General features: G+C 40.6%; 1 protein-coding gene across 1 annotated transcript in view; it reads left to right on the plus strand.

Annotated features, from left to right (window-relative positions):
* Positions 1-17,450, plus strand: part of IQCH (IQ motif containing H) — a 51,473-nt gene that overhangs the window by 14,606 nt on the left and 19,417 nt on the right. The window contains exons 11-14 of the mRNA XM_041418662.1: positions 2,755-2,838; positions 5,058-5,233; positions 8,382-8,654; positions 11,459-11,650. Of these exons, the coding sequence (XP_041274596.1) occupies positions 2,755-2,838; positions 5,058-5,233; positions 8,382-8,654; positions 11,459-11,650 (725 nt within the window). The remainder of the gene's footprint in view (positions 1-2,754; positions 2,839-5,057; positions 5,234-8,381; positions 8,655-11,458; positions 11,651-17,450) is intronic.

The raw sequence follows: 17,450 nt of genomic DNA on the forward strand, positions 1-17,450 counted from the left end.
AATTAAGAATTATTGGAGTAGACTTAGAGGAATCTGGACAATTTAAACAACAAACATTTGGCTCAGTCAGAAAGGACTAAATATGCAAAATGCCAGCTGATTTCAGCAGTGTTTTTATTTTTTACTGCCTTTTGCAACCATAATTTTTTTTTTTTAAGCTACAACACTTGGGACAGAGCAGATAAACAGGAAGACACCAAAGTTTGATGGTACTCAGGGATTTCTCTGTTCAGTTTTGTAAACCAAAAATAAAACCTGAAATTCTCTGCTCAGTGTCCTTGATTTCAGCATTTGGGACAAATCAGGGTCTGATTTTTCTTCCCTTGCAGGTGGAATTCCAAGGAATGGTGATAGAGCCAGGAGGGTGAATTGCTCATTTCACAACAGTTTCAGATTCATGTCAAGTTTCTGGAAATAATCCAGGAAAAGGGATGGTGAAGGGCTTCAGTTGTACTGCTGGGAGGAGCAAATGGTTCCATTTATTTCACCCAAACAAAAACTTGGGATTTCTGGGATTGCTAAACAAACAAAGCAGAATCAGTGTTTAAGGATTGTTGTCAGGCAGAGTGAGGAGAAATGAATTTGAACCTTTAAATCAGATTTACTGCCACAAATGTGTGCCAAACACAGAGAGAAAATTCCAGTTTTACTTATGAAAGCTTGGCTGTGATTTCCTAGAGCTGTCCCAGGTCCTGGGGAGCAGCAGGTGAGTGATCCCAGCTCGTTTTCCTCCTTCCCTTTCAGATCCTGCCCTTTCTGTCCTGTCCCCCTCTCTGCTGATCCTGTCCTCCAAGGAACCTTTGGGGATTCTTTGTTGGGAGAAGCCACTTGGAGATGAGCAGAATTTATTAAGGAAATGTCAATTAAATGGCTGAGATTGAAAGGGGAATGAGTGAATTCCTCTTATTTTAGAATTATATTATTCCCTGCACTTTGGAGTCATGAATGCCAAGCCCAATCCCATTCCAAGTGTTCCTTTGTCCACATCCCAAATTCCAGCCCCCATTTGGAATTTCTTGCCCAGCCTGGAGGCCAGGAACCAGAGCTGATGGCACAGCTGCACTGGACATGCAGCCTGTGATCACAATATATTGCATTTATTTGACCTATTTATTGGGGTTTTGTTTAAACTGGAAGAGGAATATTAACCCTTTAATCAGCTTTCTCAGGTGTCCAGACTTGGAATATGGGATGTTCAAGGTGGTTCAGGAGGAATGTGGTTCATCCTGTCCAGTGGGAGGGCAGGACTCACCAGCAGTGAATATTCCTCATTAAATCTAATGGGGTCATGCCAGTGCAAGTTAATATACTGTCACTTAATGTGGTTTGTTAACCTCCCTGTGAAAAGTACAGTGCTACAATGCTGCATCTGCACAGCCTGAGCAAAATGCAAATTTTAACTTACTTAATTGCCACTTCGTTATTCCTTTCAAAGAATTCCTGGTTTTCCAAGTGGTATTTGTAACTTATTTTTTTGGCCCTAATTCTTAAAACTCAATGTTTTCAGGGTAAGGAAATAAGCTGCATTCTGAGGCTGACTCTTAAATGGTTTGAAAATATTAGGCAGCATTTCTAGGGCCTTAAAATCGGGTGACAGAACAAAATGAAGCCTTGAGACTAAAGTTTAAATACTCTGAGCAAGCTTTTTTCTAATTACTGTAGCTTAATACTAGAGGAGTAAAAAAAAAGGAAAAAATCAATATATTTTACTTAGATGAGTTCTCCAAGAGCCTGGTACCACTGTGCTGACTGCAAAATGTAAGTTTGGTAAGAAATGACCAAAAATTAAACTGGTAATTTGAATTTTTCTGTGTTTTCTCATGTTCTGTGTGCAATTGCCACAGCACCTTAGAATGCTGATCACTTGTAGTAATTGTCTTTGTAATTAGGCTGAAATACCCACTTTGCTGTTTTCTACATGAAAGCACTGAAATACTGAGCAGATTTTAGCCAAATGAAGTTTTCCCTGAGTTTCTGATGATTTGCCATGTGCAGATATATGGAAATGTAAGGATCCTGTTCCTGGATCAGTCAAGTTTTTATGCCAAACACTGAAAATTGGGATTAATCCTGATGGATTAAACAATTAATATCCCTGGTGGTGACTGCCAGTGGAGCTGTGGCTGTTTGCACAGGCAGCACAATTCCTTTGGAATTCCACCAATTTGAAAATTACAGCCTTAAAAATTATAGTTACAGTGCTGCTGTCATCTCCTGCAGTCTTTTTGAACGTGAGCAGGGAATCAGCTGGAATTGTGACCTGCAAAGAGATAATCCAGGCTCAGACAGGCTGTCACTCACCTTTCCTCTGCAACAAAGTGAGCAGGTAGCACTGAGACATCTCCTTAATGAAGTGGCTTTGGTGCCTTTTATCTGTGTGAAGGACAAAATTACCAGGATTCTTGCTTAATGATGGTGTCATTTTTTTTTTCCTCCCCCAGTGTTTACAAAAAAAAAAAAAAAAAAAATTATCCAGCAACATGAAAGACTCCCAGCAAAATGGTGTGCATGGTTAAATTAGAAAACTCTGTAGGGCTGTAACATTCAGGTCTGTATTTAAAATGACAGAAAAACATGAAGTTACATCAGTAATAAAAGTAAATTCTGAAAAATGCTGCAATGACTGCTGTGAGATTTCAAATAGGGGGGTTTTTTTTCAGCTTTTTTGAATCCAGAAATCTGATTTTTTCTTTCCCAAATCTGTACCAGGGGTTTTCTGACTGCAGTTTGAGGGGGGCTTTCCTTGTTTTCCAGGATATTCCCAACACATCCGTGAGCACATGCCTGACCTTGCTGTCCAGCAGAACCTGCAGATGGGGAGGCTCTGTGACATCCTGGGTATGTGATCAGCTCCTGCCCTCTGATTATTCCCCCAGCTGGCACTGAAAGAAAACAGCACAAGGACTTTAGTTTGGTGTTAATATTAAATATAGAGTATGGAGAAGCTGGGAAGGAACTGTGGCATTTCCTGGCCCTGTTAGCCATAAAAAATCCTGCTGCTTCCTTGCCCCTCTGTGAGGTGCAGCAGCCTCCTCCCGTGAGCTGCTGAGCACCACAGGGTGTTCAGTGCTCTCCAAAACCAGGGACTCACTCAGGCTCACACAGAGAGAAAGATGTGCTGCAAAAGAGCAAGCCCTTATTTAAACCCTTTTTTTTCTTTTCCCCTTTTAAATCAGCAAACAAGGCAAAAGGCATCTGTTTAAAAGTTGTTTTTTTTCCTGACTGGCTTCTTTTAAGCAAAGCTGGGAATGATATTAGTTAGCAGTGACCAACTGCATTGGCTCCCTGGAATGACATGTTTTACATGATTCATGTATATTTCAGGATCATGATTATTTTATAAATGCCATTTAGCAAGTTTGGAACAAAAATATATTAGAGCCAGAAATTTACAGTTGCCTAAAATAATAATGTAATTGCCTTTATATATTATCTAGGCACTAATATTGGGTTTTTTCCACTGTACTGTTTTATTTTTTTCTTTTTTGAAGGTGGACTTTTTTCGCTGTTAAATGATAGAAACTTAAAGGGACAAAGTCACACATTAAACAGATTTTTTTTTTTCTCGTTTCTGAACATGAAAATTTGTTCTGCTGTAAAATAGACCATGAGGAAGATACAAACTAGTGAAATATTAAGTAAATGATGGACTGGATCATGTGCTTTACCTGTGCCTGGCAGAGGAGCACTGAGATTTTCCATTTTGGTTTGGTTTTTCTTTGGAGAAGCAGAGGATTTCCTCACTTTTGTGACCTCCTGTGGGTTAAGCTGTCCCTGGAGCCCCACTGTGTCCTGAGGAGACTTGATCTCTCTTTACAGGGCAGTGCTGCAGCAGTAAAATGTGCTGCACTTTTTATTCCCCAAATTCACTTGAGTTGTCTGTTTTTCACTTGAGTATTGACTGGTGAATGGTGCTGAACTCTTCCATTAGTTATTTTTTTAAAAGTTGTCTGGTAAATAATTATCTAAATACTCTGCTTGTGGGCTCTGTGCTACTTTAATGCCTCAGGTGAGTTCTGGCCTCACTTTTGAAATGTGGATTATTTCCCTGCAGCTCTGGCAAAACAAAGTCAAGCAATGGGATCTCTTACTCACTTTCCAGCATTTGGCTCAGGGTTTCCTTGTCCAGTCCTTGCTTTGCTGCAGTCCTTCCATGGAATTGCAGTTATCCCTGGCACTTGTGCACAATAAAACAATGCAAGGCTTCCCACTGATTGGGATCTAAATCTTGGAGTGCTCTTTGCCTATTGATGCCTCACGGCCCATTAATTAATTACCTTATCTATTACCATTAATATTTTAAAATACTAACTTTCAATTTTTTTTTTTTTAATTTGAAATTTTAAATAATTTAAAATTTCCCCAAACTGCCTGTATTACAGATTTCCCTTCTGTGTGGACACAGCCCTTCAGCCCAAGCTGTTTTCCATGAGGAAAAGCAGATTTGCACACCGTGCTGCCCTGCACACTGCCATGCCCTGCAATGGTTATTAATGATACCCCACCCTGAGCTTTTGTGTGGGCAGCACAGGAGTAGGAACAGCCCATGGAAAATCCAGGCAGCGTAGAAAATTGCAATTTCCTCAGCTTTCTCAACTGAATGGCTCAGTTTTATAATTTACTGGCATTAATGGGATGTATTTTTCAAGCACTTCAATTCCCATTGATGTTAATGGGAGCGGGGCTCACAAATCCCCCTGCACCACTTCCCAAATCCTGCCCCAATATGTTCTGCAGATTGAATCCCAGGAAGCAGCTCTTCCTTTGGGTCACTGCCCTGTCTTCAGAGACACGCTGAAGCACGGCAGAAAACCCTAAGATTTGGGGATTAAACCCCATTTTTGTTTATTTGCAGGGCATTTTGAGGAGAGCTGTTGGTGAGCAGAGGGTTGGGAATGCTGGCATTGCTGTTGGGAGGGTTGCACCTTTTCCCCATTTTTGTTTATTTGCAGTGCATTTTGAGGAGAGCTGTGAGCAGAGGGTTGGGAATGCTGGCATTGCTGTTGGGAGGGTTGCACCTTTCCCCCAGCAGTGAGCACTGTGCCCTTTTGTTTCAGATGCCAACGTGGACGTCATCTACATCTGCCCCCTTGCTCTGAGTGAGGAGTTACTGCAGTATTACAATAAACTCCTGGGTCTGCAGGCAGCTGTTAGATCTGGGAACCCCGAGGACATGGCTGACCTGCAGGACAGGTTCAAAATTCTCACCCCTGAAGCTATAAACAGCTTCCCTGTGAGTTTGTCTTCTAATTACTACAGCTTGAGGGATGCAGTAAAATTAAATTGGAAATTTTATAACTTGCAACGCTCTGGTACACATCAGTGAAATATTATTGCAAGTTTAAGGGCTTTACTGATTAGACTACTAGTTAGAGCATTGGAAATAAATATCCTGGTTTAGCTTTATAGACTTGCTTGAGATAGTCCTAGATTGGCTATTTGTAGGCTCTTGTCCCTTCTGACTCTGTGCTTGGGACTGGGAACTTGATAGATTTATATCTCTAAGCAAATCATAGCAATAAACCATTCTTATTACTCAAACTTTATCTCTGGCTAGCCCAGCATTCAATCATTGCTGTGTTTGCAGTGGCTCTTGCAACTAAATCCAGTGCAGAGCTCCTTAAAGAACAAAGCTTAAACAAGGTTAGGTAATAATACAGAAATCTGAGTTTCAAACAGATCAGAATAATGCATAAATATGAGCTCTAATAATACAAAAGTGATAGTTCCAGAATAACAATTAATAATAGAGAAATGTTAGTTCCAAACCTGTCAAGTCAGGTTTAAATCCATGTGCTAAAACATGTTCTAATTAATGTACAGTGTGTACAGTGTTTCTGAAAATGCTGCAGTGCAGTGGAGACTTCAGAGTGAACAATAGTTTTATATTCTAGATATTAAACCCACAGTGTCTTGGCTGGCATTTGATTTTTATCAAACTTTGTGGCACATTTAGTGGCTTTACTTGAAGCCTTTCTGCTGGTTTTGCTATTTTTTTCTTTTTAAGTTGCACTTTGACAGTCATAGCAGGTTTTTTTTCTGGATGCTGGGTTATTTTTTCCAGTAGTAACTCCCAACTGAATTAATGCCAAAATCTGTCAGGAGAATGGGCAACACCAGATTTTATGTGAACCAGGTTGAGGTAACCCATGGCTCTTTAGTGCCATTCACCTGTTCATGTGCCAAATCTGCCTTGTTTTCATTTAGTGTGTTCTTCACCATATAGTAATGAATATTTTTAATGAATACATGCTCTGTGTGGAGAGGAATCTGCTCAGAAGTGCTCCTGGTCATCCCTTGGCTTCAGTGCCAATTTGGGCTGTGGAAGGGTTTGAGCTTTGTAGGTTCTTTTAGAGGATCTTTCTCCTGGCTTATTGAATAAAAAGCCTTTATTGCACCTAATGGATCGAAATTTATTCCCAATCAATGCAAGTGTGGCTTGAAGGCCACTTCAGAGGGCTCCTTTTATAGCAATTCCAGAGGCACAAATCAGCCCTGCACGTTTTCCCAGCTGTTTTGGTGGAACTGGATGGAAGGAAAATGTGTGGAAAAGGCAGAGCTGGTCCTGATCCTGCCCTTGAGCTGTGTCCAGCTGGAGGCAGCTTTGCTCTCCTGGTGATCCTGATGCCAAGGGGAGATCTGGGATCTTGGGAAGCTGAAAACAAAACAAAAATCAACAGGTTTGAGAGCCAAGAACTTTCCCCATATCCCCTGTTCCTGCTGGAATCCCTCAGTTCTGCTTTTCCCTGCTCTCCCTCCCACTTCCATATATCCTGGCAGCTCTAGCACTCTCAAAAAGCAGGAATAAAGCGGCTTTTACAGCCTGACCTCCTTAATTAACTGTAAAATCCATTATTGAGGGACACAAAGCAAATCTCCTCCCTACAAGCCCACTGTGGCCCCAGGCTGGGAATGGATCCTGCTCCCTGCATGCAGAACTCTGGGATGGGCCAGCTCCCTGTTTGACCAGTGCTCAGGTAAAGGGAATCCCTGGATCACAACTTCAAATGTCTTGGCTTTAAAAGTGATGCAAGCTAAAGGGCTCCAGGTAACTTGTTTGCTGTTCTTTTCATCCTGAAACTTCTGTAATTCTCTTTTTTCTGCTGGAACTTCGGGGAGTGTCCCATTCCTGCTGTTCTTGCAGGGTGTTCAATTCCTTCACAGAGAGATCTGGGCATTTTTTGGAACTTTGTTTGGTGTGAGAAAGCACCAAGGGACTGACAGAATGGAATTCCTTGTGCTCTTTCCCAACACCATCCTCTCTATCCAAGCAATGAAATCAGGATTTCTACTTCAGTCCCTGGCAATGAACATCCAGGACTTGGGAGGAAAATATTCTGGGTTCTTCAGTGCTGGAAATCCCTGGCAAATCCAGGATTTACATTATCCTGAAAATATAGGGATACTTTTCTGAAGCCTAAATGAGATGAAATCTCAATAGGAAGATAATTTTTTTCCTTGTTGGGATTATGATTTGTTCATGACAATTTACTGCAGTGGATTTCTCTTGTGCAATTTCTCCATGCCTGTCTCATCCTCAGTATATTTTTGGGAAAATAATTGGAATATATGCAGGCCATGCATGGGATATGTTGTTTAAAACATTTTGGAGGTTTCGCCTGCCATGAGTGATATTCTTAATTTAAATTCAAAGTTTGTAGTGTATGTCATGAGCTGCTTGTTCAACTATAGATCTTTTTTTGGGAAGATATGAGAAATTCCTTCCAAAAAGTTGGAACCCTTGTGTTTTAAGAAAAAAAAAAAAAAAAAAAACAACAAAAAAAAACTACTACAAAACTGCTTCCCTCTCCTTAAGTGGTCCTTTAGATCAGCAATCAGAGCTCCTGTGAAATGGAAATGTGCATCCCCAGTAATTTAATGTAAGCACTGAAAGCTTTTGTAAATCAAAGTGTTTTATTCTCAGAGAATCACTTCAAATACCCTGAACTGTATGTGAAATACATTCCCTGCTATAGGGAGGGGGGGGGTTCTTCATTTTTTTATTGATTTTTAGGAGCTCTGGAGTTAAAGCATGCCAGGAGTGTTGCTGAGATGAATCACTATTATCCAAAGGCCAGCAGCCTCTGTGCCTGACAGAAGGATAATTCCACACGGATCAAATAAATACAGATGTGTAGTAATTAGTTCTATTCCCAACGAGGCCATTTCCAACCCACTAAAGATGTGCACGATTATGGAGCCTCACCCCAACAGCTTTTATCAATTTAAACTGCTAAGCTACAGGATAGGTCATAACCCAGCCTGCTATTAATAATGTATTTATTGTGGGCAACATTAGGAATTAGGGGGAGGGGGAAAAAAAAACCACAACAACAAAAAAAAAAACACTTTTCATAAGAATAAATGTTCTCTTTTTGCAGGAGCATCACATGTGCCTGGCCACTGTGCTCAAGTACAGCCCCAGGACCCTGCAGAGGCTGCAGGTGCTGCTCCAGGGCAGGGATGCCTACGTGGTTGGGGGTGTTCCCCACCTGGATGATTTGGCTGTGGCTGACCAGCTCCAGGTGCCACTTTTGGGCTCAGAGCCAGCAGTGGCTCAGCTCTACAGCACCAAGTCTGGCAGCAAGAGAATCTTTGCCAGTGCTGGAGTGCCAACCCCTCCTGGAGAGTGGGACATCCACAGCAGGGAGCAGGTGAGGATTTGGGTCATTCCAATGAGACCCTCATCACTGAACAATGGTTTTGTATTGTAAATATTAAACCTACAGTGCCTTGGCTGGGATTTGATTTTTAGCAAACTTTGTGGCACATTTAGGAGCTTTGCTTGAAGCCCTGTTGATGGTTTTGCTATTTTTTTTCTTTTTTAACTGAACTTTGACAGTCATAGCAGGTTTTTTTTTTCCTGGATGCTATGTTATTTTTTTAATAGTAACTCCCAACTATTTTTCCTGTAGTAACTCCCAAACCTTCATGGTTTTGAGCAAGTCTTGGGTGAGGTTGGGTCCTTTTCTGGCTCAATTAAATGCAGTTTGTGCCCAGGGCAGGAAGGAACACAATTACTCTGGGGTTCTTCATGGGCTTGAGGATATAAAAATGTTTGGTCCAATATTTGAGACAGTTTGTGCTGGTGCCCTCCTGGGTGAAGTCATGAAATTAATCCATTTTACCAGTGACTGAAGATGCACATTTTCCAAAAATGCTTCTTCTAAGGGGAAGAAATCTCCCCTCTAATCAGCCTGTTCCCACTGAGGTTCACTGAGCATCTTTGCAGTTTTACTTTGCAGCCTGTCATTGCTAAATTCATCTCTCTTGTTGGCATGACCAGTAGGAAAATAACAAAACCCTATTGAACCGAAATTATGAGGCACAAGAGGTTTCTGTACTTCCATTTTACATGTTTATTTTGCAGCCAGTTCCTCAGTATTTTATTCTCTAAGCTGATTTTGCAATTTACAATGATATGTCTAAGTATTTATTTTTAAAAGCCGTTTTTATGGTGGTGTTACTTCTCATCCAGGAAAATAATCATTGCTAAGGTTTTTTTGTAGGTGCTTCTGCTGCTTCAAGAGGCTTTTCACATTGCTTTAGTTTTTATTAATCACCTTTAGCACTGAAGCAGTCTAAGCTACACAAATCCATTGCTACTTCTCCAGTAGATGAAATAAATATATGATCAATGACCTGCAAAACAGCTGTTTGATTTATTTGATTCATGTAAATTATTTAACAATACTTCTGGTTCATCCTACAGGGTTATGGAATTTCTCCTTCTGTTGTTTGCTTGTATGAAATATTGACATTTTAGGTTAAATAATCAAAGTGAGGTGACACCATGGTAAAGCACAATTCAATTTTCACTTAAAGATAGCACATAATTCTTTGTGATTGGTACAGTCCTTACAGGATTATTGATCCTTTTCATTACTGTAGGGGGAGCCCTCAAGAAAAACACATTTATGTGATTCTCAAAAGCCACAAATGGAACACGTGTAATTGTATTTTAGGTCAATCTTTTAAAAAAATAAACAAAATCCCTCAAATTACTCTGTAAAATGTAGAAGACTCCAGCCAATGCAACAAGATCTGAGAATACTTTTACCAGGTTCAAAGTCATTTGCAGTTTCTAAGAAGCTAATTGCATCCTGCACCAGCTGGGCAAAAGGCATTTGAAAGCCATTTAAATCTGTGTACATACACAAATAAATAATTAGCATTTTTATAAAGCCTGCCTGGTCCCTCCTCCGTGCATTTATAACCACGGAATGCACTCTCCACTAGGAGAATTTCCCAGCTGTTTTGGCTGGTGCTACCCTGGCACATTTTTGCAGGCAGCATCGTCCATCCCACGTTGTTCCCTGTCACAAACAGTTATGGAGCACTTCTGGAGATCCAAAACCTCGGACAAAACCAAAAAACAACACCTGGGCAGGCAAATTCCTCTGGGCAGAAAACAGGGATGGCTTCAAAGGCAGCTTTCAATCCATACCCAAGCAGCTGTAAGAACACAAACACCTCGGAGAAAATGAACCCAAATTTCTGGATTATGCCCTTTCATGACCCAGAGATGGGGCAACTGAGAGACTTTTTAGAACTTTTATTCCATTTTCAGACAATACAGATATTATAATTCATGCCACTGCAATTAGAGGCCAACTGTTTCCTAACTACAATACCTTACAAGTGTTTCTTGGCCTATCAGCTTTAGCCACACCATGCTGTAAATGCCTTAAAGCCAATCATCTAAAATTAATGCATCTTTCATAGTTCTGTTTCTCTAAAATAATCTAGTTTTATTTGTAAGGCCATCCTTTAACCTTGTTTCTAGTTCCATTTCTCTCTCAACAATGTCTGTCCTGTTCCATGGCATTTCTAAGTCAACATTTCTTAGCTCAAGGTTTGCATAAGGATGCACACTGTGTGTCTTCTGTCAGGCTTTGAGAATTTTCTACAGATCCATTTCCCAGATTTCCCCCTCTCTCTTGGACAGAAAAAACTTCTTGGATGGTTTTGTTCATCGATTGCCATGCACAGTGAAGTACACAGGGCATTGTCACTATAATAATCAATGTGTAGAAACTTATTTTAATAAATAATTACAGTATAGACAGTATTATATATTATATAAAGTATTATATAATATATAATATTTTATCTATAAAATATGTCATAAACTTATTTTAATAAATAATTACAGTATAGACACTGTTATATAATATATATAAAGTGTATTATATAATATATAATATTTTATCTATAAAATATGTCATAATCAATGTATATAATCTTAATAATCAATGTTTATAAACTTAAAGCTCCTTTAGCCAAGCTGCAAAACTCTATCTTTCAAATAAGCCATGTGAGCCTTCTGTCAGGCTTTGAGAATTCTCTACAAACCCATTTCCCCACACGTATTTAGGAAAACAAATGTGAAGCCCAAATACTTGGGAGCATTTTGGTGCTGTCCCCGTGTGAAGGGCTTTGTGTCCCTGCCCTGCAGCTGCTCCGTGCCCTCGGCCAGCTCGTCCTGGACAATTTGGAGGTGCAGCGCTGGCTCTTCAAGGTGGACGATGAGCGGGCAGGAGATGGCACTGCCTTCTGTGATGTCACTTCCCACCTGGAATGCTACTCCTGGATCCAGAGGGAACTGCAGGGACACGGCCCCGAGGTGTGGAGTGAGAGCCAGGCTCGTGTGAGTAACAAAACTGCACCTTCTGTGTTGGCTTGGCTCTTTCATGTCCCCTGAGGTCCCTCCTCGCTGTAAATCTCCTCCCTGAGCCTTCATTTGAAGGTAAATGTTGATACCACAGCCTGGCTTGGCTTCACAAAGCAGCAGTAATTCAAATAAAACAGGGAAATATTCCAAAATATTCCATTCTGAAATATGAAGGAATGCCTGGCAGCCAGCTGTGGAAGGACTTGTGTTGTAACACTGCCCATGCAATCATGGACAGGGGTTTATACATTTTTTTGTATACATTTTATACATTTTTTTTAGTGAGGATATATAAAGGAAAGTTTATAGGCAGCATAGCATAATCTCCACAGAAAATTGGAATTCTTTCCATAGAACTTTGGAATTATTGAAACAAAGATTAATTGGGATAGGGATTAAAATAGCTGAACACCAGTAATTTGAAATCATACAAACTGATTGCTTTTTCAGCTAATTTTCTATGGATTATTTTTCCTGGATATTTTGCCTCATTAATAACTTTTAAACCTGTATGAGACAACAGTTGTAGGTTTTGGTGATCATTAAACTCCTGCAAGTTTTATTACCAGGGGTGTTCAGGTAAGGAGAGCCATCTATAAAAATCTAACTAAAGGAAACATTAGAGCATGAACTGAGGCACTCCTGGATTCCTGAGAATCCCCAGGATTGAGAGGCTGGAAGATGATACATTTTAACTGCAGAAAAATCCATATGAAACCACACTTCATTATTCTGGCATTCCAAGAACTATTTGTAGTTTAAATATTCATTGGTATTTAAATGTGTTAATTTCAATAAGCATTTGATATTTCTGTATATCTTGCCAAATTCATTCCTAATGTAATGGTTTTAAAGCCAGAAGGAATGTATCCAGAAAAATTGTTTAATTTACATAAACTACTCATTATAGCTGCTCTGATTTTTTTTAATTCAATCAAACCGGGTTTGAAATTTGGGGTTGATTGAATTATATTGTATATTAAAATTTCAAATCAGGCTGATTACGGTTCTGCTGCGTTTGACAGATACAAAACAATTCCACATTATAAAACAGAGTTCCTGATAGAAAGCTGAAGGGGTAATTCCTCTGATCTGCAACTCAGGCAGGATGAAGCAGAGCCCTGAAAATCCAGCCCAGTGGGACACAAAGCTCAGGATGTATCCAGGACCTGCTCCCAGCACCTGAGTCAGGACACAAGCAGGAGCCAGCAGCTCCAGCTCTGCCCCTGATATCAGTGACATTCCCTGTTTCTGTGCCTTTTTCATTCTTTTCCTAAGTGCTTCTGCATAAAGGCCACAGTGAGCCCTGACTTCCTTTGGTTTTCCTTTTTACCCCATTTACCTCGAGCTTGGATACAGCCAGTGAGAATCCCTTAAATGCAAACACATGCTGGAAGTTGGGAAATAAACATGGAATAATGAATTTGATCTCATTTCCCAGAGTCAGTAGACAATTCCAGGCCAATGCTGATGTGGGCTTTGCCAAAGTGTTGTCCAGAGAAGCTCTGGGTTCCTGATCCCTGGAAGTGTCCCAGGCCAGGCTGGACAGGGCTTGGAGCAGCCTGGGGTGGTGGAAAGTGATGGAATGGGATTCATGCCTTGGGAAGGCTGAGCAGGAACAGAGGCTGGACAGAGTTCCAGAATAAAGCAGGGAGCTATTACAAGGATCTCCTCCATGGATCCACCTTGGGCAGCACAAGATGAACCCAAATGGTCCCAAAATGCACGATGGTCACAGGGGCTGTCCCTGGGATCAGCTCTGCTCCATGTGCACATTGCAGTTCAGTGTCCAGTTCCAGCTGCAGCCCCTGCAGTCCCATCCTTGTTTTCCTCTCTTCATTCCACGGGGTTTGTGCTCTTGGGCTGAGATTTGGATCATTTGTCCTTGGTGCCCAGCTGGAGCAGGAATTGTTTTGTCTCCCTGCTCTGTGCACAGAGCTCACCATCCCCAATGTGAAGCCCAGACCCACCCACTAAAGCAGCACAGAACCTGCAAAACACAGAAGCTAAAACCTGAGGCATGAGGATGATCCTGAAAATCCCTCCCAGTGCAAACCTTCCTGTGATTCCAAAGTGTGGGACTTGCTGCTGTTTTGAGCACCTTGAACATTTGCTCCAATTTCCCTGCCTTCCACGTTTACCCTCTTTTGAAATAAGGACTCACAGCCTCCCCGAGCCTCAGCATGGAGAGCAGGGGATTAAAACACTCCTTTGTCAGGGAACACCATTGTAATGATCCACATTTAAACATCAAAGCAGGAGTTTGTGCTTTCATGTCCTGGTGCAGTGTGGGGACCTGGTTCCTTTGATAATGAAGACGTCGTGTCACTGCCACACACAAACGGATGCTGGCAGGTTATTAAAAAATTCAGCTTCTTGATGAAAGACTATCCTGCAGGCTAGGAGCACAGTGAAAAGCCTCTCCATTCTGGTGGAATTATTAGAAATGAGAACATGACTGTAAGCACTAAATTATGGTAATACTTACAAATAGCATCATTTGCATAGCAGTTTAAGACAGCCACCCAGATTTTCCTCAGTGGCGTGGAGTAGGCAACAGATTAAAAATAATGGACTTGGTGAGTTTGAACTGTGTGGAAATCTATTCCAGCTAAAAATGAGCCTGATTTTAGATTCCTCAATGCAAATACAACGTTGGGGCAGGCCCAAATGCACGACAGGATTGTGGATGGGTTTCACCTTGTTAACTTAATGCAGCCTCTGAGTTATCTGAACAATTAATTTGCAACTGCAGGAAGAGCTAAATTCATAAACTGCAAAATGTCTCCAAGTCCATCAGCCCCCTCTGCACTGCTCAAGTCTGTCAGCAGAGGAATTTCATCCTGAGGCCCAGACTCCAATGGCTCAATATCCAGAGAGCTGCTGTACTTTTGGCACTTGTGGGGTTGTTTGTGGAGACATCTTCCAGTGTGGAAAAGAACATCAGGGCCCTAGTTGTGCAAAAAAGAAAAAAAAGAATAAATACAATTAATCTGATAAGGAGACTGAGTATCTTGTAGGGTGAATGATTGTAGGGAACAAATAAATTCATTTTTAACATCTGCAGGTCTTCTGCACTAATTCAAGCTTCAGTCACTCCATGCATAGCACAAAAAGTGGTTTTGCTGCTGTAAGAATAAGTGAATAATTTTTTGGAATATCTAGATGAAGATATCCATAATCCTTATTAATATATGGTATAGCTGGACATCTCCTTCCTGCTCCAAGTCAGCAGCTCAGATTCTGGAACATCTCACCCAAACTTTTATGGACCCTTGCTGGGAGACTCTAAATTCATGGAAAATTCTCATTACTGCTGACACAATCTCTGGCTTAGGGGGATTCTGACTTCTTGGAGGCTGGGAGAGTATCCAAGCAATGGATATGCTCACTCTGTCTTCATATTTTCCTTTTTCTTAGGACTCAAACTCCCAAAACTCTTCTCTTTTAGGGCCAAGAGAACATCACCTTCCTGTTGGCATTTCCTTTTTTCTTCTTTTAACAACTCCCTTTATATAAATAACACAGGACTGCAGGATCCCATCCTCTTGTATAACTGTGGAATTGTAGTAAATCACTAGATTAAATTACTACTGAAATTAATTTTAGAATTATCTTTTATTACCCTGTGACTTAATTAACCACCAGGGCAAACAACATGATGTGAGTTTATCTAGCAGCAAGTCTGAAAATAACAAAGGATCAGGCTGGAGACAAAAAGAAAGGGATAAAGAAGAGCTGAAAATCCAGGGATAGAACAAGCCACAGAAAAACAAGCAACAAATACTCTCTGAATAAACCCTTAAAGCTGGTGATAGCTACACAACCATTTCAAAGCCCTCCATCAAATATCTGTCATAGGGAAAAAAAAGGATTTAATGCACTTCTGCAGCCCCTGCTAGAAAAATGTTTGAGTTTTACTCCTCCAGTTGAGTCAGAGGATTTTGTCTCTGTTTCTTTTCCTTACAAGCAGTTAATTAATTAATTCAATTAATTTATTACAATGAGGAAATCAGAACCTTTTCAAAAGGTGACAAATCTGGACAACTTTTGGTCTGAGTCACCTAAAACAAGATTTGGATGCTGCTTGCAGGATTTTGCATTGATTGCTCTTGGGAAATGGGAATGCAAAATGCTGGATATTTCTTTAAATGAACCATTGTTTGGTCAGCTTTTAAAAGTCCTGTAGTAAGTAATAGATGAATTTTGGGATTAGCTGGCAGTCAGGAATAGTGGGGAGCAGATTGTGTCCTGCTTGGATGAATTCCATGTACTCAGATTTCCACATCTTATTTCTTTACTGAGTTCAGGAACTCGGAGCAGGATGTGTGTGCAAACAAATCAGGATAAAACCAATCCATCAAAAATGTAATTTCAGAAACCTGCCACTGCCAGCACACTCCTTTCTGACCCCCTTTGAACACAGCAGAGCTTCCTAACACTGCTTTTTTCCTGAGTTTTTATTAATTGATCTTAGTGTAACACCTAAAGCCCACGGAGGGGGTTCCTAAGGAAGGAGCCAGCTGTGCACGTGGAATTGCAGGTGTGGTATTTTTCCAGCCTGAAGAGGGCCAGAAACTCTGACAGATCCCCAGAAAATGCATTTCCAGCATTTTAACATTTCTTCTAACTGATACCATGTTTAACAGGGAAAGAAAAGGAGCCCAAAGACTTCAGGAAGAGATCAATGATGGAAGGGAGTAGTGCTGGACGTTTTTTAGTGTGAGCAGAGCAATTGTTCCAAATAATTGAAATATTCATTGCACCTGCAAACAACGCTCAGTTTATTAAGATTATCTGCATGTGATGAGCAAATCTGAGGTGAAATAAAGCAGAATTGTATCCCTGGGCTTGGTGAAATCCAGAATGTCATCCCTGAACCACAAGCAGGGGCTCTGCAAGCTGTTGGGCTGCGTGTCCTATTGATTTAATATGCTCCTAATCAGTACATAAAGCTATAGGCCTGCAGTGTTAATTTTTCATATGCTTACAAAGTACCCTTTGATTTTCTGTCACGCGTTAATTACAGCGTTTTGCCATTAAATAGGAAGCTTTGTGTAAACTAATTACTAGGTAATCATTGTCTACCGCCAGCGTGCTGTTCCTACCTTTTATTTTATTCGAGAAATGCACAGATCTCAGTCTGGAACCACTATACCTTCCAGCCATTAGCTCTCACTAATTCATAGCATTATTGTGCTAAGATTGTAGGAGTTGTAATTGTTGTGGTATCAGTGCTGTTAATTACCGGAGTAAACAGTTGAAATGGTGCCAAGGTCTATTGTACAAGGCAGAGGAAAAGGAGGTTTAAATGTTACTTCCACCATCTGGGGACTGGAGGAGAGGCAAATGCTAGAAAACAGCAGTGAGGCAATATCAGAACTTCAGCTCCAGGGTTTGAGGCCATATGGATCCAGAATATTTTGAATCAATTGAATTTAAGTGCCAGTTTGTAGCAATAACAGTGGGGAAGGAGAGGATAAAGCAGGAGCACTAAAGAAATCTGAAATGCCTTAATGTTGGTGCAGCCAATAAAATGCCTGCTTGGATTATTTTAAAAATGTTTGTTTTGCTAAAATCCAAAAAGTAACACATAGGCAACTCTGGGAATAAAGGGAGTTTAAGTGTGTGTTGTTTGTGAAAAACAATGCAGGTTTTGTCTGACAATTCCTGTAGCATTACAGCAATTTCCATAAAATTCCTGGGAAGTGACTGTGGATTTTCCATATAAGGTTTTTTCTTTCTGAAACCACATTTTTGGAATTCATTAGAATAT

Source organism: Onychostruthus taczanowskii, unplaced genomic scaffold, assembly GCF_017590055.1.
Source record: "Onychostruthus taczanowskii isolate IOZ18803 unplaced genomic scaffold, ASM1759005v1 scaffold6, whole genome shotgun sequence".
Classification (NCBI taxonomy): Eukaryota; Metazoa; Chordata; class Aves; order Passeriformes; family Passeridae; genus Onychostruthus; species Onychostruthus taczanowskii.